General features: G+C 38.6%; 2 protein-coding genes across 3 annotated transcripts in view; one reads left to right on the forward strand and one right to left on the reverse strand.

Moving 5' to 3' along the window:
* The first annotated feature begins 328 nt into the window (after positions 1-328).
* syngr3b (synaptogyrin 3b) lies at positions 329-14,875 on the forward strand. Its single transcript, XM_007260281.4, has 4 exons — positions 329-492; positions 7,709-7,943; positions 9,584-9,729; positions 12,446-14,875. The coding sequence occupies exons 1-4, from the start codon at positions 391-393 to the stop codon at positions 12,671-12,673; spliced, it is 711 nt and encodes a 236-aa protein (XP_007260343.2). The 5' UTR covers positions 329-390; the 3' UTR covers positions 12,674-14,875.
* A 6,622-nt stretch (positions 14,876-21,497) lies between these two features.
* cacna1hb (calcium channel, voltage-dependent, T type, alpha 1H subunit b) overlaps positions 21,498-26,281 on the reverse strand; it is a 173,800-nt gene continuing 169,016 nt past the window's right edge. For both annotated transcript variants that reach the window (XM_049470121.1, XM_022674890.2), the window contains exon 35: positions 21,498-25,529. In XM_049470121.1, coding sequence (XP_049326078.1) covers positions 24,429-25,529 — 1,101 coding nt within the window. In that variant the 3' untranslated portion in view covers positions 21,498-24,428. The remainder of the gene's footprint in view (positions 25,530-26,281) is intronic.

A 26,281-nucleotide genomic window follows, 5' to 3' on the forward strand; every position in this document is an offset into this window, starting at 1 on the left:
AGCTGCTTGTTAATTTGGTAACAACTGACTTTTATGGAGATGCGGATTTAATTTTTGATCTTATATATTATGCTAATTTTTGGGTTTCTATTTTAGCCATAATTATCAACAATAAAATAAATAAACGGTTAAAAAAGAAAGATCACTCTGTGTGGTGACACATCTATATAATATATGAATTTCATGTTGAACCGAATTACTGAAAAAGTAAGTTTTTTAATCATATTTAATTTTTTGAGATGTACTAGTATATCTGTGCGGCTCTCAGCGTCCTCCTCTCTTTACCGCGCACGCGCGCTGAGGGCTCGTGGCCGCGCAGGGCTGGTGTGTGCGCGCCCCCGCGCTGCGCTGTGCTCGCTCGCGCGCTGCTCGGCTCTGAGAGAAGCGGAGATGAACGGAACGGGCTCGTACGGCGCGGGCCGAGCCGGAGCCGGCCTCGACCCCCTCAGCTTCGCCAAGAGACCGCAGACCGTGCTCAGACTGCTGGCCTGGGTAAGAGCCGACACCGCCATCATTACTGTTATTATTACTGTTATTATTATTAATGTTACTGATGATGATAAAGAGGAGGAGGCTGCTGGAGGGTCTACAGCTCTGGGTCAGGTGGGCCTTCGCTCTGTGGGCATCATTTATATATATATTTTTTATGCAGGATGTGCTGTTGTGCTGCTAAATATTAAGTGTTTTATCTGTTATTTTTTAGTTTTTTTATTTTATTTATTATTATTATTATTATTATTATTATTATTATTGCTCATATTGTTGTATTGTCATTATTTGTTCTTGTAGTTTAATCTATTGTTTTAAATATATATATATATATATATATATATATATATATATATATATATATATATATATATATATATATAAATATTTCTGAACAATAACCATAATTATGTAAAGAGGGACTTTTATGCATAGAGGACTTTTATGTGTTTTTTCTTTATTGTGAGTAAACGGGGGCGTACGGGTGGATGATCTCAAAGCCGAGACGTCACACGTTGCCGTGGTAATGACGCAGACAGCACGTGCGTGCATACTGTCAGTGTGTCAGCACAAAGGTGCTTCCTCAAGGGTCGAGCGAGCATCACATCACATCTCTCTTTCTCTCTCTCTCTCTCTCTCTCTGTCTTTCTCTCTCTTTCCATCTCTCTCTGTATCTCTGCTGGTTAAGATCATCTTTACATTAGGAAGCTTTTGGGTGAATCTGGCTCCTGATACAGTAAATCAGTCTAAAAAGAAGATGAGATGAACAGAACAGACCCCCAACCCCCATCATCACCTCCCCCACCATCACTATCTCCACTGTAGAGCTGCTTCAGATCCCATTAGATAGTCCCATCTGACAGTGTGAATAGAATTAGTTACAGATTTGTTAGATGATTCGGGTTGTTTAGTTTGTGATATTAAAAATATAAAACAAAATATCATCACTTTGCTCTAAAACATTTCAAGGGTTCTTTAGTAAAGCCAGTTATTTCATATCTAACTATAACTCTGAGACCACTTTTTCACTGCAGAACCAATTCAAGTTCCCACATCATTTTCAGTTAAATTTTATATTAGCCTACATAGGGCTAGTGGTCCAGCAGGCTAAGCGCTGTTCATGCAGCTTGCCACCGGCTACCAGAGCCCTGAGGGAGCACATCTGGCCTTGCTCTCTCTGGGTGGGTAGATGCCGCTCTTTCTCCCCACATCACTACAAAAGAGTGATGTCACTCAGCACAAGGCGTCTGTGAGCTGATGTATAGGAACTGAGTCGCTGCGCTTTCCTCCGAGTGCTGTAATGCTACTTGGCAATGCTGCAGTAGCAGCAGTTCAAAAGGAGGCGGAGTCTGACTTTAAATGTATTGGAGGAGGCATGTGCTAGTCTTTACCCTCCTGGTGTTTGGGGCATTACTAGTGATAGGGGGAGTCCTAATGAGTGGATTGGGTAACTGGCTTTGCAAGTGAAGAAAAAGGGATAAAAGTTTTAAATAAAATTAAAATAAATATATTAGCCTACATATATAAGGTGTCAGGGCAATTTTAGACACAATCTTCTTCAGTGACTTAAAGAAAGTGATTGAATGTGTGATCTGCAGACTCCAACTTCATAAATGGCTAAATTATTTTACCCTAAATGTTTTAAACATAATGCCAGACAAGAAAGGTCTCTTCTGTCTGTAGCCATAGGCATAGTTTCCTGCTTCCGCTTGAAAGCATAGAAGGGCGTCCCAAATTTGACTGCAGGATTCATCCCCTCTCACTAAATTGGAAGCACCCTTGACAGTTACTCTGTAGTGGAGTGTTCGTGAGGAGGGATTGGTTTGGGAAAGCCATGTCGAACAAAGCTTGTAGCCAGTTTACTAATGCAGCGGTAGTGATATGAGGTGAGGCAAATAGTCAGCACGCTAATACATTGGCAATGATATACAATGAGGCTGGTAGCCAGCGTGCTAATACCGCAGTAGTGATGCTAAACAACTACCTGTAGCCGACGTTCTAGTGCTGCATTAGTGATGTTGGACGAGGCATGTAGCTGCTGAAAGCTCACGCTTGTCCATGTTGCATTTAGTTATTACGCTTTCACGTGTTAGCATGCTAGCTAATTCTGTGCAATCAGAGTAGAAACTTTCCAGAACTGATTTAGAAGCACTGAAATTGGAAAAAAGGAACTAAAACCAGTCTAATGGGTTTGCAATAATGTGGAATACTGAGAAGGCCTTATCCTTGAGTGACAATGTAAATGCAGATTTGTTCATTGCAGAGCCAGGCAGAAACCATATGGGCTCAGTGTTTTAGTGTTTCACTCGCTGCTCTCCAGAAAATTGCCAATCCCAGAATTGTTCATTGGATTCCCTGGCAGAGAAGTGTGATTCATTACTCTGAAGAACATGTCTCTATGCCTCTCTGATCTAGAGTACAGTGGTGATGTGCTTTACTGCACTGCATGGGAGTAACTGCATGGAAACCCATTCAGTTAATTGTTCTTGAGTTATTATGAGAAACACATGATTTCGTTTTGTAGAAATCTGAGCATTATGCTCCTCAGCATCCCACTGTCATTTTATGAGGCCTACAACTTTGTGGCTGAGTTGCTGTTGTCCCAATCGCTTTCAATTTGTTATAATATTATTATAGTTGATTGTTTAATATTTAGTAAATAGGAAATTTCATGGCAGGAGTTCTCTGATAGTCTGCATGCCTAGGTGCTTAGTTATATACTCATGTGGTTGTGGATGTCATTGGAACACCTGAATTCAATGATTTGTTCATATTTTCCATTTGTAAACAGTTTGTCCAAATTGTATACACACAAAATGTGGAACTATGCACACAAATCCAAAAAACATGAAGCTCATATGTGAACATTGTGACTCCAAACTGCTAAACTCTAAGCAAAACACAAATTGCATCATTTAGCACAGATCCTCTTGCCTGACCGAGATCAGAGGTCTAATGAACAGTGATCTGTTTCTTTGCATTTTGCAATTAATACATTTTTGTTACCTCTTTGTATGTGAACGGATTTTCCTTGTCATGTTTCTCACTGTACTTACGTAAGTGAAAATACTACATATACAGTAAAAACAGTCAAAAACATGACCAAATACTTCTGATAATAGTGCTTTGAATTTATCTTGTCAGTGTTTCAAGAATCAGTTTTGCTAGAGATTTGTGGAGTTTCAACAAAGCAGTTTATAATTTTCAGTTTGTGTTTAGAGTTTTGAGAAACTGAGCCAAATTTCTAAAAATGCGTATAAACATTTGGGAAAAACTGTAAGCTAGTTATGGCATGCCCTAGTGAAGCTGTGTTGGACTTAATAGTACAGTATTTGTACACTGACTTGTATTGAACTCCAAGCTCTTTATACTCTAGTTTGTCTAATAATCAATAATATTTGTTACAACCTTTCTATTGTCTGTCTGTACTCAGACTCGCCTTGGACTTATTAGTATGTGTATTTGGACTTAATTGGTAAACAAAAACAACCAAAAACTACTCGGTTACTAGACTCCTAGTAGAGTTTTTTGCTTGGATTTGGATTCAGTCTTCTTAAAGCAACAGTCTGTAAGTTTGGACCTCTGGTGAGAATGTGTAATTACACAGATAAAGTGGAAGAGCACTTTTAACGCAGTTTTGTGTAAATAAATTGCTGAGTGCAATTGTGTGTTTTTGAGTGTATATTGTTTAGTTTATATTGTTAATTTAGAAATTACTGTCAAAATGCAGAGAGCAGTTACAAAACATCCTACAAACCTACCAGACCACTCTGTTTTTAGAATGAATATACTGTATTAGATGGTGCAGGGATTGGTTGTGCCAGGACACTTGATACCATTATTTTGAATATTTTGTTCCCTCTCCATTCTGGGATACTACTGCTTTCATATCAAAGAAAAAAATCTTAAGGACTGATGCTTTAACTAATCAAACTCTTGGAACTGCAGGCCAGTCAGTCAGTAGTGTGCCTATGCTAGTGAGGTGTGTTTTAATGAACAAACCCGTTGCTGTTGTATACAGTAGGTGTTTATAATAAACTGTCAACTCACTGTTAGTGAATTGACCATGTTTTTTCATCTTTTAGAGTAGATTGCCATATGTCTGACTCAGAGAACTTTCTTGTTCATCCTCTCAGCATTTTGCTCTGTGTCCTGCCTTTCAGCTCAGCGCATCCGGTGCACCAATAGCCTCTGCAGCTGGGGCTGTTGCTATGGGAACGGCGTGATGTGAGCGTATGCTTCAGTATGGAGTGCCGTGGCCTAAAATAGCACAGGCCTCCTTTACCGTCTCCTTTTCAGCCACATACTCACTCGAGACTGGCTGAGTTCTGCTGTTTGATAGATGTCTATAGTGTTCGAGATCTGTATAGAAAACTGAAGTATAGGGTAAGGAGGGCTCTGCAGTGTGAGACTTTTAAAGGGTTCGAGTGTTGGTGAGATCTCTTGTATCAGTGCAAATGAACCACATTCCGAGTCTGAAGTGTAAATGACTCCACACATACATGTCGAGTCAGAGCTCAGCTGAAGGCCTCTCTGTGAAGGTGTGTGAGAGAAAAAAACAGACTAGTTCAAACAGACATTTCTTTCTGTCTCTCTCAGATTCTTTTTTAGAGGCATTTAAAGGAACAATGTTTAGGGATCTATTAAAGTCTGCTCTTCACAACACATATTTCTGTGTGTATCATGGCATGAACAAATGAGATGTCTGAGGATCTCAGAAAAGAGTTATTGATCCTCGTCAGGCTGGAAAAGGTTACAGAACCATCTCTAAATTGTTTGCACTTCACCAATCGAAAGTCAGACAGATTGTGTACAAATAGAGTGGTCAACCAACAAAGATCACTCCAGGAAAAAGGCGTGTAGTGGTCTCAAATCACCCCAGGGTAACTTCTAAGCAACTGAAGGCCTCTTTTACACTGGTTACTGTTAATATCCATGAGTCACCAATAAGGAGAAAACTAAACAACAACGGTGTACATGGCAGGGTTTGCATGGGGAAAGAACATTGCTGCTCATCTGCAGTTTGCTAAAGATCATGTGGACAAACTAGAAGGCTATTGGACGAATGTTTTTTATAGACAGATTAGACAGTACTTTGTAGGACCACATTTAGCAGCAACTACAGCTACAAGTCTTTTGGGCTGTGTCTGTACCAGCTTTGTGCATCTAGAGATTTTTGCTCATTCCTCTTTACAAAATAGCTGAAGCTCAGTCAGGTTGGATGGAGACCGTCTGTAAACAACAAATCGCATGTCTTTCCACAGAAGCTCAATGGGATTTAGTTTAGGACTTTGATTGGGACATTCTAACACATGAATATTTTCTGATTTAAACCATTCCACTGTAGCTCTGGCTGTATGTATAGGTTCATTGTTCTGCAGGAAGGGGAATCTCCTTTCCAGTCTCAAGTCCTTTGCAGCCTCCAACAGATTTCTGTCCCCTACATGACTTCTTATAGTTTTATTTCAATATTGGCTTTCTTTTCTTTTTACTCTTCCATAAAGCCCAGACTTGTGGTATTTAGCTGACCATCTTATCCAGAGTGACTTACAAGATTATTTCTATTACAGAGGTGGGTCAATGTAGTGTTAGGAGTCTTGCCCAAGGCTTCTTATTGGTGTAGCGCAGCATAGTTACCCAGACCGAGAATTGAACCCTAGTCTCCCATATGATGGCAGCGGCAGGGTTGTGGTGTTATCTACTGCGCCACACCAATGAGCCACACGACTAATAACTGTCCTGTGGACAGATTCACCCACATTAGCTGTAGGTCTCTGCAGATTCTCAGGAGTGACCATGGACCTCTTGGCTGCTTCTTTATTTAGTGCATTTCTTGTCTGGGCTGTTAGTTAGGTTTTCAGTTTTGTCATTCTTCTTTCATTTGGGATGATGGGAACAATGAATTGTGAGATGTTCATAACTTGGGATATTTTTTTATAAACTTCTTCTGCTTAACCTTTCTCCACAACTTTATCTCTGGCCTGTCTGGTCAGTTTCCTGGTCTTCATGATGCCATGATCACTATTGTTCACTAACAAACCACTGAGGTCTTCACAAAACAGCTGTAGTTATACTGAGTATAAATTACACACAAATAAACTCTGTTTACTAATTTGATGACTTCTGGAGGCAATTGGTCACAGTGCCTTGTATTTAGGAGTATAAGAGTGCAGGAGGCTTTGTGCAGGGATTTGAGTTGGATTTAATAGCATTTGTGCCTAGATTTGTATTGGATTCCAAACTCTTTATAATCAGAGCTGTCTAACTTTTGCAACTTTCTGCATTTGCTTTTTTTTAAGTCAATTTAATTTCATGTAACTTCAACTCGGTTTCAAGACTTAAATGTTACATAGAGTAAATAAGTGAACTGAACTTCAGTCAATCCTTTCTTTTATTAAACTTTACTTCATTTATTTTTACTGAATCAATCCTTTCTTTTATTAAACTTTGCTTAATTTTGATTTGCTTATGAAAAAAAAATGATTTGCTTAATCATTTATGATAAATAATATATTATAATTCCTGAAATGTAAATATTTTTAGTTAAAACACACATATTACACTGTCTCAACACATGGATGGCATGTAACACATTAGTAAACTAAAAAGAATTTATTACATGCCGTCCATGTGTTGAGGCAGTGAGACTTGGTCTGTTTACAAAATAAATATTTGAATGTGTGTTTTAACTTAAATTAAAGATAATAATATTGTATAAATGAAGTAATTGTAATTAGGTAATATTGTATGCAGAAATTATGTAAAGTTTAATAAAAGAAAGGATTGATTCAGTAAAAATAAATGAAGTAAAGTTTAATAAAAGAAAGGCTTGACTGAAGTTCAGTTCACTTATTTACTCTATGTAACATTTAAGTCTTGAAACCGAGTTGAAGTTACTTAAATTTACATGAAATTTAAATTTACTTAAAAAACGTGAATGCAGAAAGTTGCGAAACTTTTTTAAAGTACATTTTACGCATCATTTTTTTCAGTGTGAATATATTAGATATTGCACGGATAGTTGTGCAAGGACACTGATACCACTAATAAGAATATTATTCCCTTTCTATCTCAGAAACAGAAGTGCTGTTAAAAGAATTTAGAAGAAAAGATCTTATGGACTTCTGCTTTAAATCATTTTTTGTTGTATTAATATTTAAACAGGGATAAAAGCTAAAAGCTAACCTGTCACTTTTGCTCTCTCTCTTTCTCTCTACAGATATTCTCCATGGTGGTGTTTGGCTCTATAATAAATGAGGGCTACGTGAACATGGGCAGCGAGCGGCTGCACTGCGTGTATAATAAAAACGCAGACGCCTGCAACTACGCCATCACTATAGGACTGGTGGCCTTCCTGGCCTGCCTCTTCTTCTTGGGTCTGGACATCTACTTCCCTCAGATCAGCAGCGTCAAGGACCGAAAGAGAGTCGTGCTGTTTGAGATGGGCTTCTCAGGTAGTCTGTGAAATCCACCCCACTCATTACAATCACAGCCTTTTCATTGATTTCTCCTCAACCCTGAGATTGTAGTTATATTGTGTTGTAACTGAGACTCAGTTGAGCTTCACAAATGGACACCATTGTTATAGCCCAACATAGTCTCACATGGATTCCATCTAAACCCAATCTAGACCCCATGTGTAGCCTACAACCCAGATGGGGTCTACATTTACCTTTTGCCGCTTACATCACTCACTCCGGTGGGCTTCCATATACAGTGCCCTCCAAAAATATTGGAACAGAGACAACTGATCAACATTTCAGCTTTTATTTTCAAGTATTTACACAGTTCAGAAGATTCAGCACCTTCTGTCTGAACCCACCCATTTTTCTTATGAGCAAAAGTATTAGAAGTAAAAGTATTAGATGTATCTGCCCAGGTGTGTCCTGACACATTCATTATTAAAACAATAAACAACACTCAGTTACAGATTTGGGCTTTATCTGTGCAGACTGTGCATTTATAGTTAAGAGGAGTAACGAACATGAAAACCAGAGAGCTTTCTATAGCTGAAAAACAAGCAACTGTGAAGCTGAGAGAAAATAAAAAATTAATCAGAACCATTAGAGCACAAATATTGTCCATAGCCAGTACAACAGTTTGAAACGTCCTAAAGAAGAAAGTTGTCACTGGTGTATTAAACAGAAGTACTTAAAAAAGTACTTAAAAATGTAATTAAGTAAAAGTACCTTTACTTTGCTAAAATTCTACTCAAGTAAAAGTAAAAGTACCCATTTAAAAATCTACTTGAGTAAAAGTACAAAAAAAGTACTCAATTTAAAATGTACTTTGAGTAAAAGTTGTATAGTTACTTTTAATTATTTGATGTAAAAAAGTACAACAAATAATAAATTAAATCTTTTTAATTGAACTATTATTTAACATAATAATTTGGACCTTTCAGGCAGAATTTATTTACCCCATAAAACATTTTCTAAGAACAAGTGGTATAGGTTTCAATGATCCATTTTTTTCTTTACTGTTAAAAAGTTATGGTAATATAGATGACTATAAACCGTATTTTTATAGTTTTACAGTTCATTATTATTTTTTAACTTGCCATTGCTATGCTTTAACTGCTATTTACATGTTTTTAACAGTCAAGCAGATTGTTTAATGTTCCCAATAACTATAGGGACACACAGGGTCATTTTTACTTAAATTGAATAGTATTTGCTGGTATTTTATGTAATGATCACTGTAATGATTCTATAGTATTTATCACATATCTATACATATTGCATTTATAGATAAGTAAATAAATGTAATAGATTGTTGTCACTGACAAGAATATGTATGTCATGTTTGTAAGCTAGTTTAGTGTGAAATGTCAGAGTAGGCGTGGCATTACTGTACATTTCCACTAATTGATTTTCTGAATCGTTAGCCAAGATCAAAGACTGTAAAGTCTGGGTTGCCAGAGTGCAAGCACACAGATAATGGACCTGGTTTCAGGCCAACCACAGAGATGCGTTACTGTCTGCCCTCCTGCCAAAGTGGCCACACCCTACATTTTATGCGCTGGCGGCTGATATCCGTTTCAGACATCAATGGCAGCGTTTCCTTACAGGCTATTCCTGCCTCTTCCCTGCAGGCTTCTGGACCTTCCTCTGGTTTGTGGGTTTCTGCTTCCTGGCCAATCAGTGGAGCCGCACCTCCCCTGAAGAGCTGCCACTGGAGCAGGCCACAGATGCAGCACGAGCGGCCATCGCATTCTCATTCTTCTCCATTCTGACCTGGGTAATAAACACTTAAACACACATTTATTCATTATTCATTCAGCAGATGTTCTTATTTACAGCAAGCAGTACACAAATCATACAAACAAACCAATACAAAAAGTATCCATAGATTCAGCATTAATTAATCTGCTTAACTTACTTATTGTTTAGAATGTGGTGAAAGTACATACACATATGTGTTTTTCCAGACGTATTCTCTTGTTCTCAGTGTTATTGGTGTTTTGTGTTGCAGGGTTATCTTTGCTTAATAACTATTCAGAGATTTAAAAACATCTCCTTTATGGAAGATCAACAGAGACTGCCCTCTAACCCGCCTCCTAATCTCACACTATTGTAGATTCCAGCACATTCTAATTCACCCAGGACTTTACTAATGCAGTTAGTAATGCATTATTACTGAGCTAATTAAACACTAATTAAACACTGTTTTCTTAAATTCACTTAAATTCCAATTCACTGAGCTCCTGCGAGTGACCCCCTTTCACTAATGTTTGTAGAAGCAGTCTGCGTGCCTATGTGCTTGGTTTTATAGCTGCGCCTGTGGCCATGGAAATGTCAGTAAATACCTTTGGCAATATAGTTTATCAAGCCTACTCCAATTTTGGGAATCACTAAACTAAATATTTAAAGCTCACCTTCCGTCGTTTTTTCTTTCATTTTAAAATGTCTAGTTGTGGTCTCTAGTATGAATGAATGACATGTGAGCCGTTTTTGTAAAAAAAAAAAGTGCTCAGGTGTCTCTGTATAGCTCTTTTTTAATGGACTGTTTTAGGGGTGTGTCCAAAATGACCGGATTCCAGCTTTGCTCATGAATATTCATACATGCAAACAGCATGCAAATATCTCTCCTCTGATTGGCTAGGAGCACTGCGACGCCCCTCCACCGCTCTGCCGCTCACTGCCTCCCACCTCCTAACTGATGAGCGGTGATGTTGCGTCGCTTCAGCTCCGCCTCTGGGAGTTTCTCGAGCCAAGGTGGGCTGGTCTGTGAGTTTCTGCCTACGTAGGCAGAAAGATAATTCAAAATTCACCCGTTTTTCGGAGGGGGGGAGGGGGGATTTCTTTGCTTAGCTCCTGCAGACAATGGGGGCTGCAAAACAGTTTAATGTGCAGGTGTACACATTCAACTCGGAGAGACCTACTGTATTCCACAAAAAACAAGAAAAATCGGATTTTCGCGGAAGGTGAGCTTTAAAAAAATATATATATATCTTTGATTGCTTGATCACAGCTGTTGGGATCAATGTGGGAACTTGCAAGTATCTAGTGTGACAGTGATTTTAAAGTAAAACATAAATAAAAACAGCTTGAGTCAAGTGTGTAATTAAGGTATTAAGGAATGTAGCTTGCATGATGAAAACTAGGAGTGGGCAATATGGCCCTAAAATAAAATCACGATATTTCATGTTATTTTTGCGATAACGATATTCTTGGCAATATTGAAAAAAAAGTAAAAATACACTACACACTGCAAGAAAAAATAATAATTATTATTACATACAATATGCACATTCCTAAGTGAGATTTTAAAAATACAAGAATTGTATCAGATTTGTAGCAGAAGTCAATGATCCAGAATATCATGATGGTAATAATAATGCACTCCAAATATCTCCATATGTCCAGGATTAAAGTAAAATAAATAATACTGGACAGAGATAATCTGTCTCTAGTATATATATAATGGGAAATGGGATGGGTGATATAGCATGATATTTTAGGGTATAGTATCGTTCACGATATTAAACATTTTTGACGATATTATCGTGTACGATACGATATGGCACACCCCTAATGATAACTGGTGTACATAACCTTGCATTACTGTATTTTTCACACTGTAAGGCGCACTGGATTATAAGGCGCACTATCAATACACATCTATTTTATTTATTGTATATTTTCATACATAATGCGCACTGGATTATAAGGCACATTATGAGATACTAGTAAAGAACAGGGGTGTCCCCATGTTTCTCTTCTAATTCAGCAGGTCTCGTCGGCCAGTCTGTAAAGCTAAGCTAAGTAAATAAAACTGTAATTCTTCAAAAAACATTTTTATTAAGTCAAACAAGTGCTGGATGTTAATCTACACAGAATTATCTCCTGAAAACTGTTTATTTGGGTGAACAAAGCACTTCCGTTTATTTACAGTAAGCTTAGATTACTGTAGGTGATATTAGTCCCACTAAGCTTGTTTTAAATTGGTAAGTGCGCAGGCTACAGTCAGATATACTCACCTCTGAGCGGCGAAAGAGCTAGCGCTTAGTGCGGTTAGCAGGTAATGCTAATACTGCTCCAGCAGTGCTAGTCAGGGTTAGCAGTAGTCTACAGGCCGATAATACTCACTTCTGAATGACTAGCGCTTAGCAAATTAGCATTAACTAATGCTAATACTGCTCCAAACTCTGTACTTTAGCGGAGTGTCTTTACTGCTCCTAATACCTGACTGAAAAACAATACACAAAAGGCATATTTTTGGAAAATAAAAAGGATTTTAGGTGCGCCTTATAGTGCAAAAATACGATATTTATCAGCGACATTAGCAGTGTAGCATTATTGCTATTAGGTCTACACTTAGTTTACATAACTAAGTGAGATTCTCTTTCACACTGCAGTAATCAGTATTTTCTGCTGCATTACTGAATGTTCAGGCTATATTATTGCTAATGGTCATTAACGATTAATCTGACTAATATGGTTAACGTTGCTAGGCGGCTCTGACGGCGTGCGCTGTGCAGAAGTTCCTGATGGGAACGGACATGACGCTCTTCACCACAGTGCCGACACCGGGCCAGCCGGAGCCCAAACAGCCGTACCCACCCAACGACGTGACCGGCCAGACCACCATCCCCGTCAACAACGCGTACCAGAGCCCACCACTCATCGAAACAATGGAGACCACCACACCCGGCTACACGATCACGCCAGCTTCTTTTTAATTAAACCAGTGAGAGGAGGGATAATGCAGGAAACGAGGGGTGGGGGGGGGCGACTTCTTTAGTTAAATGTATTGTAATTAGGGGTGTAAATCTGTAATGACATCATCATCAAGAAACGATTCAGTGGTGTATGAAATCAGAAAATAATCAATTTGATCACAGTTGGATTGTTTTTGTTTGATTTATATACATTAAAAACATATAAATACACTAAATACACAAATTTGATCAAAATAATTATCTGCTTTATTTTTTGGTTAAAATAGTCCAAATTCCAATATATAAATGCATTTTTATACCCCTAATTGTAATATTTAGCTTTTTAGTAGGGGTGGGTAGGGGGGCTACTACGCATTCCTCATGTATGCACTGTAAATGTAAAATTAAATCAAATATTAATAATAATATTAATAAAGGAAAAATGTAGCCTGGCTGTACAGCAAATGCTGCCTTAATGGGGCGTTTGTTTAGTTGCTTTTCCAAATGTTTTAAGAGTTTATGAATCACAAAGGAATGAGGAACAGGTACTGCTGATCAGTGCTGAGCTATTCTCAGGTTTTGGTGCCCTTTAAAGTAAGACGTTTGGTTGATATTATGAATTAGGCATCAGGAAAGTTTTGGCATGCTCTAACTGAGATTAAAAATACTTAGCCTGTTCCATAAAATATGTTTTAAATTCGCTACAGCATTTTCAGATTAGACAGAAAGCTGTAAGAAGTGCAGCGTTACATTAAATGGTTGAGTTTACTTTTAAACAGATTTTTAAAATCAAATCTAATCTAATCTTCACTGTTATTGTACAAATATCACAGATCACAATGTCTACAGGGGTTGTTGTGGTAACAGTGTAGGTGTCGGTAGGACCCTATACTCCCATCATGCTGGATTTGACATCATCATTGTATTTTGTAACATGTTTTAAGTGACCAGAAAGTTGGGACTGAGACACATCTATACAAATCTGATTGTATTTACATTTAAAACCACTTTCGAATGTGGTTTAAATCTGATTTGCTCAATTTTAAAAGACTATCAAAAATCAATCTGTAAGCTTAGATTTCCAGTACTTTGTCTAAGGGTGAGTTTTCAGTGAAGTTTTTCCAGCACTAAGGCTGGGTGCAGCAGCATTAGCATTAGCTAGCATTAGCCTCTAACTGCAGCGCTGGTGGGATGTAAATGCCACCTGATAGTGCTAGACTGAGGAATCCTGAGTGTTTCAGTAACCCAGGGGTGATATTAGCTTGTGGTTTTTTCCCATGTTGCTTGTTTTAACATGGTAAACACGCAGACTACAGTCTGATATACTCGCCTCTGAATGACGAAAGTAAGCGGCTAATGCTAATGCTTATAATGCTGTATTTAGCGGAGTGACTTTACTGCTCATTATAACCCGATAATAAGGCGCATTGACAATTTTGCCTTATAATGCAAAAAATACGGTATATAAAATTGGATTTTAATAATCTTTTCCGTCTTCACAGAGGGCACCTATTCCTGAGAATGCTGTTTATTTATTCATGTTTCTTTATGTATGTTGTTATTTATTCAGAAATGCTCTTAACTTACAGAATTATACATAATGCCAACATTTTATTTGCAAAAAATTATTTATTTAGTTTTAAATTTTAAAGAGTGTCAGATTATATATTCAATAAAATGTAACATAAACAGTGACTTATGGACTTGCAGCCTGTTTTAATTAAGATTTTTTTATATTGTTTTTTGTTAAATTGAATTTATTAATTAGTGCTTAAAGTTTAAGTTCTTTAAACGAGAGAAGTGAAGTGAAGGAGAGCATATTAGCCAATGAAAGGAAAGGGGAGTAAGCTGGAGGGGCAAGACTGGGTGGGAATCTCTTTTTGTATGAACAGAGTGTAAACATCAGCCGCTGGTCAGAAACCATACATTCCTACTGAGAGTCCTGGTGAAAGCATCTCAACAATCTGTTTACTGTACAATGCTGTATTTGTGCATCTGTATGAATGCGTGTGCGTGTGTGAGAGAGAGAGAGAGAGAGAGAGAGAGAGAAAGAGAGACAGAGAGAGTGTGTATGTAAATAAGCACCGTGTCCTTAGTCTTACTGCATGATAAGACGAGTCTGCAGGGTTGTAGAAACTTTAAAATAAGGGTATTAGAATTAGCAGTGCTGAGACTCGGGGGGTGTTCATTATGATCTCAGTGAAATAAAGATTCTTTCAGAAAGCGCTTCATTCAGTGTGTTTTACTTCAAGCTCAACTTAAGCCCTATCCAGACGGGATTAGTCTGGGGTAATTTTTTCTTTTATAGGGAGTCCTCTGTGATTTTATTCCTGTCCGGAACGACCATGATTGTGTTTTTATCAGACGTCCTCTGAGAAAATTACAGGCTGAATTACCTACTGTTTTTTACTGAAATTTAATTTTTACTAAAATTTTATCTCGTTCGGACTCACGTTTTTTGAGTTTTGTTTCACTCATTTTTTTTTTTTTTGCTACACCGTAATTACACTTTGAGCCCGCGTTTCCACGGAGATCCTTGTTGTGAACACAATAGCAAGTGGAAATGGAGGAGCTACTGAACACGATGTCATGTGACCGAGAAAGCCTAAAAACTCACTGTTCCTTCTGTTTTTTCAATTGCAGTCCAGATGCAAGAGTTTTGTTACTGAGTAGAAGTGTGAAATATTTTTCACAGATGTCGAGATAGGACTTCAAATCATCTTAAACCCAAGCCAAAATGAATCTTTTACATGCTTGTGTTGTTTTTCTGCCTTTTGCAGGTAGTTTTCATGGCACTAATAAAGTATTAAAGCCTGTAATAAAAAATACATTCACGCTTTTAAAAGTCTGTAAATGAATCATGTACAATACCCTCCAAAGTACTGGAACAGTAAAACCAATTCCTGTATTTCCGATGTAGACTGAAAACATTAGGTTTTAATGTTAAAAGATTAAAAAAAAAAAAATCAACTCACTACATCTAAAACACAGTTTAGAAAATATCACCCTCTGTCTGAACCCACCTATTTTACCCATTTATTAGCAAAAGTATTAAAACAGATAAACTTTAAGTAAATCAAAGTAAATAAGATTTAATATTTAGTTGCAAATACTTTGCTTGCAGTAACTGCATCATGTCTGAGACCCACTGGCATCACCAACCCTCAGCATTCTTCTTCTGTGATGTTTGCGCCTCGTTCAGTTGGTCTTTGTTTTGGGGGGTTACTCCCTTCAGTCTCCTCTTTAGCAGGTAAAATGCAAGTCTGGAGATTGATGATTGGGCAGTCTAAAACCTTCCACTTCTTGCTCCAGATGGGAAAAACATCACATAAAAAGAAAGCAAACGTTTAGTAAAGTTAATGGATCACAGATGTGATGCAGTTACTGCACGCAAAGGATTTATATCTAAATATAAGTCTTTCTTGCTTAGAAGAAAAATGGGGTGGGGTCAGACAGAAGGTGCTATCTTCTAAACTGTAACTGGATTTTTTTTTTCTTGTGTTCATCTTTTAATATCAAACCTTAATGTTTCCAGCCTACAGCAGAAATTGCTGAGAACTCAGGTCTATTCTGCCACCCTGCTATTAAATTAATTTACATCACTTGACCTCACTCTCTCACCTTCTTTTCAGGTGTAATTTCTCCACAGAAAATTCATCTTTACCTTTAAACATGCTTTACAGGCCCTGCAACGGACGAGCATCCCCACAGCATGATGCTCCCACCACCATGCTTCACAGTGGATGGTGTTTGTGGTGATGTGCAGCGTTTATTGTACCTACCAAATGTAGCATATAGTCTGAAACTTCACTCTTTGTTTCTTTAGTTTTACTCTGGGTAAATGAGCTACTGAGCTCTCAGTTTCCTCTTCTGAAGTCTCCATTGCTCCACCAGCCGCTCACGTTCAGTAAAACTGAGCCGGATCCTCTTTTAGAGGCTGTACGTGTGACGTAAGTACGTAAAGACGCGTGACGTGGCCTGAAGAAGAAGAACTCCTGTGAAAAGCAACTTGACACCCCAGTTTTTAGAATGAATATGTTAGGCTTAGCCAGGGCCGCTGCTAAGGTTTTGGAGGCCCTAAGCATAACTGCCACTTTAAGACTTGAAGAGTTTCCCACATGACTGGTTTTGATCATAGATGTTACTGGTGTTCTCATTCACTATTCTCTAGACCCCTATTTTTAATTGTAAAATCTGGCAAAAACTGGCTTTTGAAAAAGTGCACTGGACATGTCCCCCCCAAATTACGTCCGTGAATATGCCTAAACATTTGCGTGATGCGTAAAATCTGATAAAAATCTATTTCAAACTGCCCTGAAGGTAAACTCACTGAGACCTAACTGTGGAACTTCTACCACCAGGTGGCAGCAAAGCACTAATATTGAGAGCACACACTGCACACTAACGGTAGACACACTGTACATACTGTACTCGTGCAGAAACAGAAGAGTTATAATGCTTTACAACCACAAAAAACAGACCTGTGTTCTGAGGAGAACGTTCTTGACAATTTACCTTTTAATACTGAGCTCCCAGGAACAAAAGAATGGAAAACCCCCACTGAGTGCATCTCAGTACTCGTATACTAGTGCAATGATAGTACTGTAGGCTATAATGTAAAATCTGACTTTCAATTACTCACTATTATCCAAAACAACAAAACAAACTATTTTATTAATAAAATGATGGAGAGCACTTGATGTAGATGCTTCTTATCTTATTATAGTCAAAAACTAGTCTAAAATGTGACTTGTTTTGCTGAGATGTGAAGGAGGGACATTTTGAATGGTCCCTTTCGTCTTTGGTCCAGAGCTAACAGTGTCCATTTCTTCCAAAAAAGATCTGGAATAGAAATTCGTCTGACCACAATTCACATTTCCACTGAATTCATTTAAGGTCAGTGTTAATGATTCAGTAAAAAGAAAGAGACTGAGTGAAAATGTTCTCCATCTCACATTTACCAACTAACATCTTTATGATCTCCAGAACTTTGGGTAAATATTCTTTGGACTGATGTGACAAAAGTGGAACATTTTGAAAGGTGTGTGTCTCATTACAACTGGTGCAAAACTAACACATCATTTTAGAAAAAGAAAACATCATACTGAACTGACCTCAAGCTCAGGTGTACTTGGGTTCTGTAGCAGGACAATGACCCAAAGCACACAAAGTCCACCTCTGAATGACTTAAAAAAAAACGGAATGAACGTTTTGGAGTGTCCTAGTCTGATTGAGATGTGGATGATCTTAAACAGGATGTTTATGCTGGAAAATCCTCCAATGTGTCTGAATTAAAACAATTCTGTAAAGAAGAGTGGAACAAAATTCCTCCACAGAGATGAGAAAGACTCATTATCAGTTATCGGTGAAGCTTAATTGCAGTTGTTGCCGCCAAGACTGACAAAAGCAGGTTATTAGGTGTTTCACACGGGTTAAAAAGATTGGTTTGAATAGTTTTTTTTCTTTTAACAAATAAAATTATCATTTAAAAAGTGTTTTTTTATATTTACTCAGGTTATCTTTGTCTGATATTAAAGTTAGTTTGATAATCAGAAAAATATCAGTTTGACAAAACAAAAGAAATCTGTAGGGGACACATACCTTTTTGCGCCACTATGTGTACAGATATAAATATATAAATGTAATAGTTATAGGAAATGTGCCAGAGAATCTATTAGGAAAGATGATCATTTTGCTGTATAGTAAAGGTAGATTCAGTAGCATATGGTGGTACAGCTGGATGCTGTGGACACAGTTGTTCTCCTGAGGGTCTGTGAAGCTTCTGCTGCTTCAGGTGCATTTTTTTGGCTTTTTCTTTGGTTACTGTACAGTGTACTCATTAAAAGTCCCAGACAGTTCCACAACTATAGGCTACGGCCAGTGGTGCAGTGCAGTGAGCTTTTTAGCAGAGCTTTTACAGAACCTGAACAATCTCACAATCTCTTTTGTGAGCAGCTTGTTGATGTACACAAATGCAAGAAAATGAATGTGTAATTCACATAAAAAATTCAAATAAAACGTAATATTGATTAGACACATTTATAATCAATGTTAAATTTGAATATAGACGAGAGCGGTGTAGCCATTTTTCTGCAAAGCCTCCTCATTTCAGGGGCTCAAAAGTAATTGGACAAATTAACTTTGTCATAAATAAAATGTAGATTTTTATACTTTGTTGAGAATCCTTTGCAGTCAATGACTGTCTGGAAGCCATGGACATCACCAAACACTGTATTTCGTCTTCAGTTTTAGCTAGTTGTGGGCTGCTCAACTGGTTCAGATCTGGTGACTGACTCGTCCACTGAAGAATATTCCACTTTGTTCACCTCAAAAAACTCCTGGATTGCTTTCTGATCCATCATTCTGATACAGGTTGATCTTAGTTTCACCTGCCCAAAGAATGCTGTTCAAAAATCGGAGTGGCTTCTTTAGATGTATTTTGGTAAAGTCTAATCTGGCCTTTCTATTGCACCTTATGGTAAACCCTCTGTATTGCTCTCATGGTAGAACCATATATGATATAGATACACACAATGTGATCTATTCCATGTTTATTTATTTAATTGTTGATGATTATGGCTTACAGCCAATAAAAACCCAAATATCAATATCTCAGAATATTATATAAAACAAATTTTGTCTTTTTTTGGCAGTGTGGGCAGTGTGCCAAGTCCTGCTGGAAAATGAAATCTCCAAATTTCCATAACACTTGTCAGCGGAGGGAAGCATGAAGTGCTGTAAGATTTTGTGGGAAAACAAAACTGCACTGACTTTAGACTTGATAATAAAACACAGTGGATCAACACCAGCAGATGACATGTCTCTCCAAACCATCACTGATCATCAGTAAATTTAACATTTCACTTGTAAATAAAGGAAGCAGAGTCTGGAGGAGGAGTGGAGAGACACACAGTCCAAGTTGCTTGTAGTGTGAGAACAAGCATTATGGACATGTAGATTTCATTTTCCTGCAGGACTTGGCACACTGCCAAACGTACCAATTGATCTCATATAATATTCTAATATTCTGAGATACTGACTGCCATACTTGTAATTGATCACACTGTGTAAATCAATGTATGAGTTTTACTTTGTGAATTGAATTACTGAAATAAATTAACTTTTAAATGATATTAAATTGTTTCAGATGCACCTGTAGATGTGAACTGAAAATGAATACACGCCCCCAGTTTTCTTCTCAGTGCTCATTTCTACTTCATGTTTGGAATTTCATGTTTATGCAGCATGTTTACATGTGAACGGCAGGTTGCTTAAAGGTCAGAGCTGCCTGTTGTGTTGCTGTTTTGATTTCAGCTTGACACGAGAAAACTGACCTTTTCCCACTACTTGAGTGTCTTAAATGAACTACTTACGTAGTTTATCTCAATATCATTTCATAAATCGTTCATGTTGTACAGTTTGGAGATCACTTCCATGACTGATATCTCACTTATCTCAGTTATTTCACATTGAACTTAAGTCAAGTAGACACATCTTATTTTACACTATTTGTTCAAATGCTTATGGACACCTCTAGAAATTAGTGCTTGGCTGGTTCCTTAAGAGAATTACTGTCAATGGAAAAGGACACTCTGGCATGGACTACCGGGATATATAAGGTCCCCAAGCAATGAGTGTGAAGCAGTGGAACTGTGTTCTTGGGAATGATGGTGGTGCTCCAACCAATATTTTTAGAATGAGTTTGGGGAGTTTTGGACATTAGCACATATTTGTGAAATGGAAAGAAAATGATACATGGTTTTTAACAGTTTAATCAAAAAAAAAAAAAAAAAAAGTATTTAGCCCCAAAATAAAATCCAGGGCAGTCAATTGTATTGAAAATACTTAATAAGTTCAGCTGTGTGTAAATTAGTCTCAGTATGAATACACCTCTTTTGTGAAGACCTCAAGTAAACAAGTAAACAAACAGCATCATGAATATACTAAGGAACTCACCAGACAGGTCAGAGATAAAGTTATGAAAAATTTTAAAGCAGGGTTTTGTTATAAAAAACATTTCCCAAGTTTTGAGCTTCCCAAGAAGCACAGTTCCAAGTATTCTACAACTGCAAACCTACCAAGACATGGCTGTCCACTCAAACTGACAGATCAATCAAAGAGAGCACTGGTCAGAGAGTCAGCCATGAGGCCCATGATCACTCTGGAGGAGCTGCAGAAATCCACAGCTCAGAAGGGAGAGTCTCTCGACAGGACAACAAGAAGTTTTGCACTCCACAAATCTATCCTTTAAGGAAGATTTTCTTTTGCTTTTGTTGAAATAAAGACATAAGAAGTGCTGTTTGCAGTTTTCCACAAGCCATGTAGAGGAGGACACAGCAACCATGTGGAAGAAGGTGCTTAATTGATTAAAATTTTGAAAACCATATATCTTTTCATACAAATCCACTTTACAAATATGTGCTTCTGCAATTATGTGGTTTATGACTTTAAATCTCAATAAAATAAACTTAAAGTTTTTGGTTGTAAGGGAACAAAATGTGAAAAAAGTTTAAGGGGTATGATTGCTTTCGTAAGCCAATGTAAAATATTTACTAACCTCACTGTCAATGCAGCATCAGCCTGATCTTAAAGGAAGTCACTAGATTCCAGGCTCTGATACATCAGCCAACCGGGGATCACAGGGGAGAAAGTGCCATGATTCATGATTCAAACTTATGTCCTCAGGCCACAGTGTTTAGCCTCTTGGTCTGCTGATCCACTTTGAGCCCCTTACCAATAGTCTTGTCACTAAATGCAATCAAAATCAAATCAAATGAAGTCTTCCCTGGACATTACACCATTACGAGACAGTTACGCCAACAAAAGCAGGATAAACTCTTTTTAATATCTTTGATTAACACTCTTAAAGAAGTGTCCTGATACCTTTGTACCTTTTCTCTCAGTGTTTTGTTTAAATACAGAGACAGATCTGACCGAGACAGAAAATTAGTTGACTGTTTCATGCTCTTCAGATCAAATTTATTGGCTTTAAAAAACAGTCATTTGACGTCCACCATCATTTTCAGTGACCTGAATAAAACAATCAGTGTCCGCTCTTGCCCTGAAATCACGTTGTAAAACAGTCCAAAGGCACCTCTCTGGGTCAAACCGCTGCATATCGCTCCGACAATACGAACACTGAGAACACAGCCTTGCCTCAGGACTTCATCAGACACTTCTTTCATCTTTTACATTTTTTTAAAGAAAAACACAGCTGGAAAATGCTCTGAATGAAGGTGATTGACTCATCATACACAACTTACAACATACTGATTTGTGTTTAAAAGCCCTTGAGTTTCCATGTCTTTCTCTTTCAACCGCAGGACATGACAGCAATCAACACATTAAAATGATGGTGCAAAGTACACGTCAGCACACTCAGATTAAAGGTACGCAACTTTGATTTTGAAACTAAGTGAAGACCCTGCCACTAGATTAAAGCTGAAGGAATGGAGTTGGAGGCATTTCGTTCATATTAGATTTACCACCATTTACCACTATTCAAATAAAACATTTTGAAGCTTCTGATTGCTTTGTAAACAATGGGATATGAAACCATATCATGTGACTGTGCTGCAAAAACCTTGTATCTCCTTGTTTCCTTTACTATGTATAATTTTACATTACTTGTATATGTACAGGGGCTGGAAAATGAAACAGAAACCTGGTTTTAGACCACAGTAATTTACTGTCCTGATGGACAGTTCTGGTGGAAACAGGAGAGTTGAGGTGCACATTGAATTCTGACGTGATTTGGGCAATCCGGGTTAGCCCCCGAACATCCCTTTCAGACAGCTTCCTCTTGCATCCACAGTTAATCCTGTTGGATGTGGTTGGTCCTTCTTGGTGGTATGCTGACATTACCCTGGATACCGTGGCTCCTGATGCATCACAAAGACTTGCTGTCTTGGTCACAGATGTGCAGCAAGACGTGCACCAACAATTTGTCCTCTTTTGAACTCTGGTATGTCACCCATAATGTTGTGTGCATTGCAATATGTTGAGTAAAACTGTGCTCTTACCCTGCTAATTAAACCTTCACACTCTGCTCTTACTGGTGAAATGCGCAATTAATGAGGATTGACCACCAGGTTGCTCCAATTTAGCCATGAATCCTCCCACACTAAAATGATAGGTGTTTCAGTTTCATTGTCCAATCCCTGTATATTTACTGATGAATCTGTGAATCTGTGAAAGTTAGATTTACTATAGCTTTGTTTGAAATGTCGAATGTCAACCTAATGACTGTAGATAAGCATGGACAGCACAAATGAAAATTTTTTCTCCTGTAAACATGATCACACCTAACATTTTCTAAAATGAGTAATAGGGCATCCAACTGTCCAACATTTCATATAGTAGTCATGTTTGTTTTGTTTATGTGACAGAATATAATTGTGACATACCAATGTTTTTTTTATTGAGAAACTGTTTAGAAACATAGTCTACAAAATATTTTACTTTTACTTAAGTCAGTTTACTATATTGTGAATAGTGAATCAGTTAATCAAATGCTTCAAAATGCTAAAATTAATGAAATCTTCTTGAACTTACTTTCTTTTTCCTGTCAAGCTTCTATTTTGGAGATGCAAGGTTTTTGTGTGACACTTACATAACTGACAATGGAGAAAGAGTGAGCCCCAAAATAAGTTAAGAATATATGATTTACACAACAAATCTTATGTAAACAAGAACACTATAAATTACAGAGTGTGGTTAAAAACTATGATTGTGGTTGCTGAAGAAATGTTTCATAACTTCACCCAAACGTGTATGTACACTTTCATCTGAGTGGTAAAAGTGACTGTATTAAGAGGACAACAGTGCTCTCTCATCATGTACATCATGTAAAAAACAGTGGAACAATGTAACAGCAACTAGGATGGCTTTGGGATGCATCCAAAAAAGTGCCAAAATAAGGTTGAATGGGATTCTGCACCCCACGTTTTACTCCTTGACTGGCAGAAGTGTTCATCGAAGCGGTAACTGAATTAGCATTTAAACCAGCATTCGCATGCTTCATCACAGCACTGGGAACCTCGCGGTTCTCCAGGCACCATGAACAGAAATCAGAAGTTTGCTCTAATTAAGATGTTCAAATAGTCAAAACGACTTTCTGATTTCATGTGCAAAACTCTGACCTTTTTATAAAAATACAACAGGCCAATCCCTGCATCCAATAAATATATTACTTCACTATATATTTCACCCACTCTGTGGCACAGTCCTGATATTGCTGCCATGCAGTGTGTGTTTAGACCTGTTCATCATAGTTTCATGAAAACCATGAAAACATGTCAGCAGCTCCCCTCCCTCTGAACAAACTGTAAAGAAAAAATAAGAAGCATACATCTTTCTTAGACACTGAAACACACACATCATAGTTCATAGTTCAGGTTTTAATACCATAAACTAAGCTAGCATTCGCCTTAGTTTCAGGACAGGGTTCTAGAACAACCATGTTAACCATAATATAGGGCTCTAACAGTAACTAAAATATATAGAAATGATTTAAGGGTTGCTATTAAATATCACAAGAGTTTGATGATCTCCTGCATCAGTTTGTGAGCTTCAAGAGGCTGAAACATCACTGACAAATCAGTTTTTAGATCAATATTACTACTCCCGATACTCCTAATCAATATGATTAGGAAGGATTTCAGTCAGTTCTGCTGGAAATTCATTGCATAACTCATGACTTGACCTCACTTTCCTGCTTTGAAGATTCCTACCTGATGGGTGCACTGCACTGTCGATGCCTTACGTTTTTGGTTGCTCAGGCAACAGAATCAGGGTCTGCGCAATCCCTAGAGCTACCCATTCTGACCAGCCCCTTCTTCCTGAACGAACTACGAGCCGCGGCGCTCCCGACAGACCCCGCGCTCTCTGATTGGGCCTCAAGAGGGAAGGAGTGCGAGGACTGGTCACTGTCTGACAGCAGTTCCGACAGACTGCTCAGGGAGCTGACGTCCGACTGGTCGAAGGAAAACTGGGGGAGGGGCAGACGGCCTGGCAAACAAGGCTTGGAGTGGGGCTCGGGATGAGGTTCTAGTTGCACAGGGGGTGATTTTGTGATGGGCGGAGATTCAGGACGATCCTGAGGTTCCAAGGTGATCAGTGTGAGGGCTGACTCGAACGACGGCGCCCGCCTCCTCAGGACTGTGCTGCTCTCCTGACTGGACACTGAAGACTGGATCTCAGTGGAGTCAGTGGGCGGGTCTATAGAAATGCAAGGCGGACTCATTTTCTCCTTCCTGGGCACCGGGGATACTGATCTGCCTCGAGTTTGACAGGACGACCTGCTTTGCTCCTGCTGTAGCTCCTCCCCGTGTGTGGAGTGGCGGCGGGGGCAGCCGACCGGCTGAGTGAGAAAGCCATGTACATCCATGCTGTAGTACTTCCGCAGGTGGCAACCCCGGGGACCCTCACTTTGCTCCGAGCTCTGTGATTGGCTAGCGGAACACGATGGGGCAGCAACGTAAGGGGATAACGTGTGGCTACGTCTAAGCTGCTGGGAGGAGTCTCTCCTTTGGCTGGAGCATATGATTTGCTGAACCTCCTCGTCCACCTCGTCCGTGTTAGGCAGATGTGCACGAGGATGTTTGTCTGTAATAGTTAGTGTGTGTGTTGGCTGGGTGAGTGCAGGCTTGCGGGAGGGAATGCTCCGCTGGCTGTACACATGCCTTCTTGTCTGCACGCTGGCTGTTCGGCTGCGAGGGAGAAGAGGGGGCGTGGCTTGAGGGGTGCAGGGGGCGGAGCCTCCGGTCAGAGGAACGCTGGGTACTTTGAGGTGCAAAATGTCGTCGGAGCAATGCAAAAGCAGGTTGTCTCGGGAGCCGGGGTGAGCTGAATCAACAGAATCGCTCTTGATTGCCTCCTATAGAACAACAAAACAATGTTCTGTCAGAATCTTGCAATCATGAACACGCAAGCTATACATATTCATACCCCTTTAACTTTTTCACGTCACCTCATAACAAATAAGCTTAAATGTATTTGATTGAGATGTTAAGTGATAGACCAACACAAGCAGCACATAATTGTGAAGTAAAATGAAAATGATACATGGCTTTCAAAATCTGAATCAAACAAAAATCTATAAAAAGTGTGACGTGCAAAAGTATTCATACCCCTATATCAATACTTAGTAGAGTCACCTTTTACTGCAATTACAGCTGCAAGTCTTTTAGGGTATGGCTCTACCAGTTTTGCACATCTAAAGACTGATATTTTTGACCATTCTTATTTACAAAACTGCTCAAGCTTAGCCAGGTTGGATAGAGAGCATCTGTGAAATGCAAATCTTATATCTTTCCACAGAAGTTCAATGGGATTTAAGTACTTTGTCTGGATCATTCTAACACATGAATATTCTTTGATCTTAATCCTTCCACTGTAACTCTGGCTGTATGTTTAGGGTCATTGTCTTGCTGGAAGGTGAATCTCATTCTCAAGTCTTTTGCAGCCTCCAAAAGAATTTACCTTAATTTAGCTCCACCCATCTTCCCATCAACTCTGACCAGCGTCCCTGTCTCTGCTGAAGAAAAGCATCCCTAAACAATGATGCTACCACCACCATGTTTCACAGTGGGGATGGTGTGTCCAGTGTTCTTCTTTCAACAATGGTTT

This window comes from Astyanax mexicanus, chromosome 21 (genome assembly GCF_023375975.1).
Source record: "Astyanax mexicanus isolate ESR-SI-001 chromosome 21, AstMex3_surface, whole genome shotgun sequence".
Lineage (NCBI taxonomy): Eukaryota > Metazoa > Chordata > Actinopteri > Characiformes > Acestrorhamphidae > Astyanax > Astyanax mexicanus.

Excerpts from the sequence above, each read along its gene's own strand:
- syngr3b (XM_007260281.4), top strand. The coding sequence starts at position 391 with ATGAACGGAACGGGCTCGTACGGCGCGGGCCGAGCCGGAGCCGGCCTC. Across the intron at positions 7,944-9,583 it reads GTTTGAGATGGGCTTCTCAG|GCTTCTGGACCTTCCTCTGG; the intron begins GTAGTCTGTGAA and ends TCTTCCCTGCAG. Across the intron at positions 9,730-12,445 it reads TCTTCTCCATTCTGACCTGG|GCGGCTCTGACGGCGTGCGC; the intron begins GTAATAAACACT and ends TAACGTTGCTAG.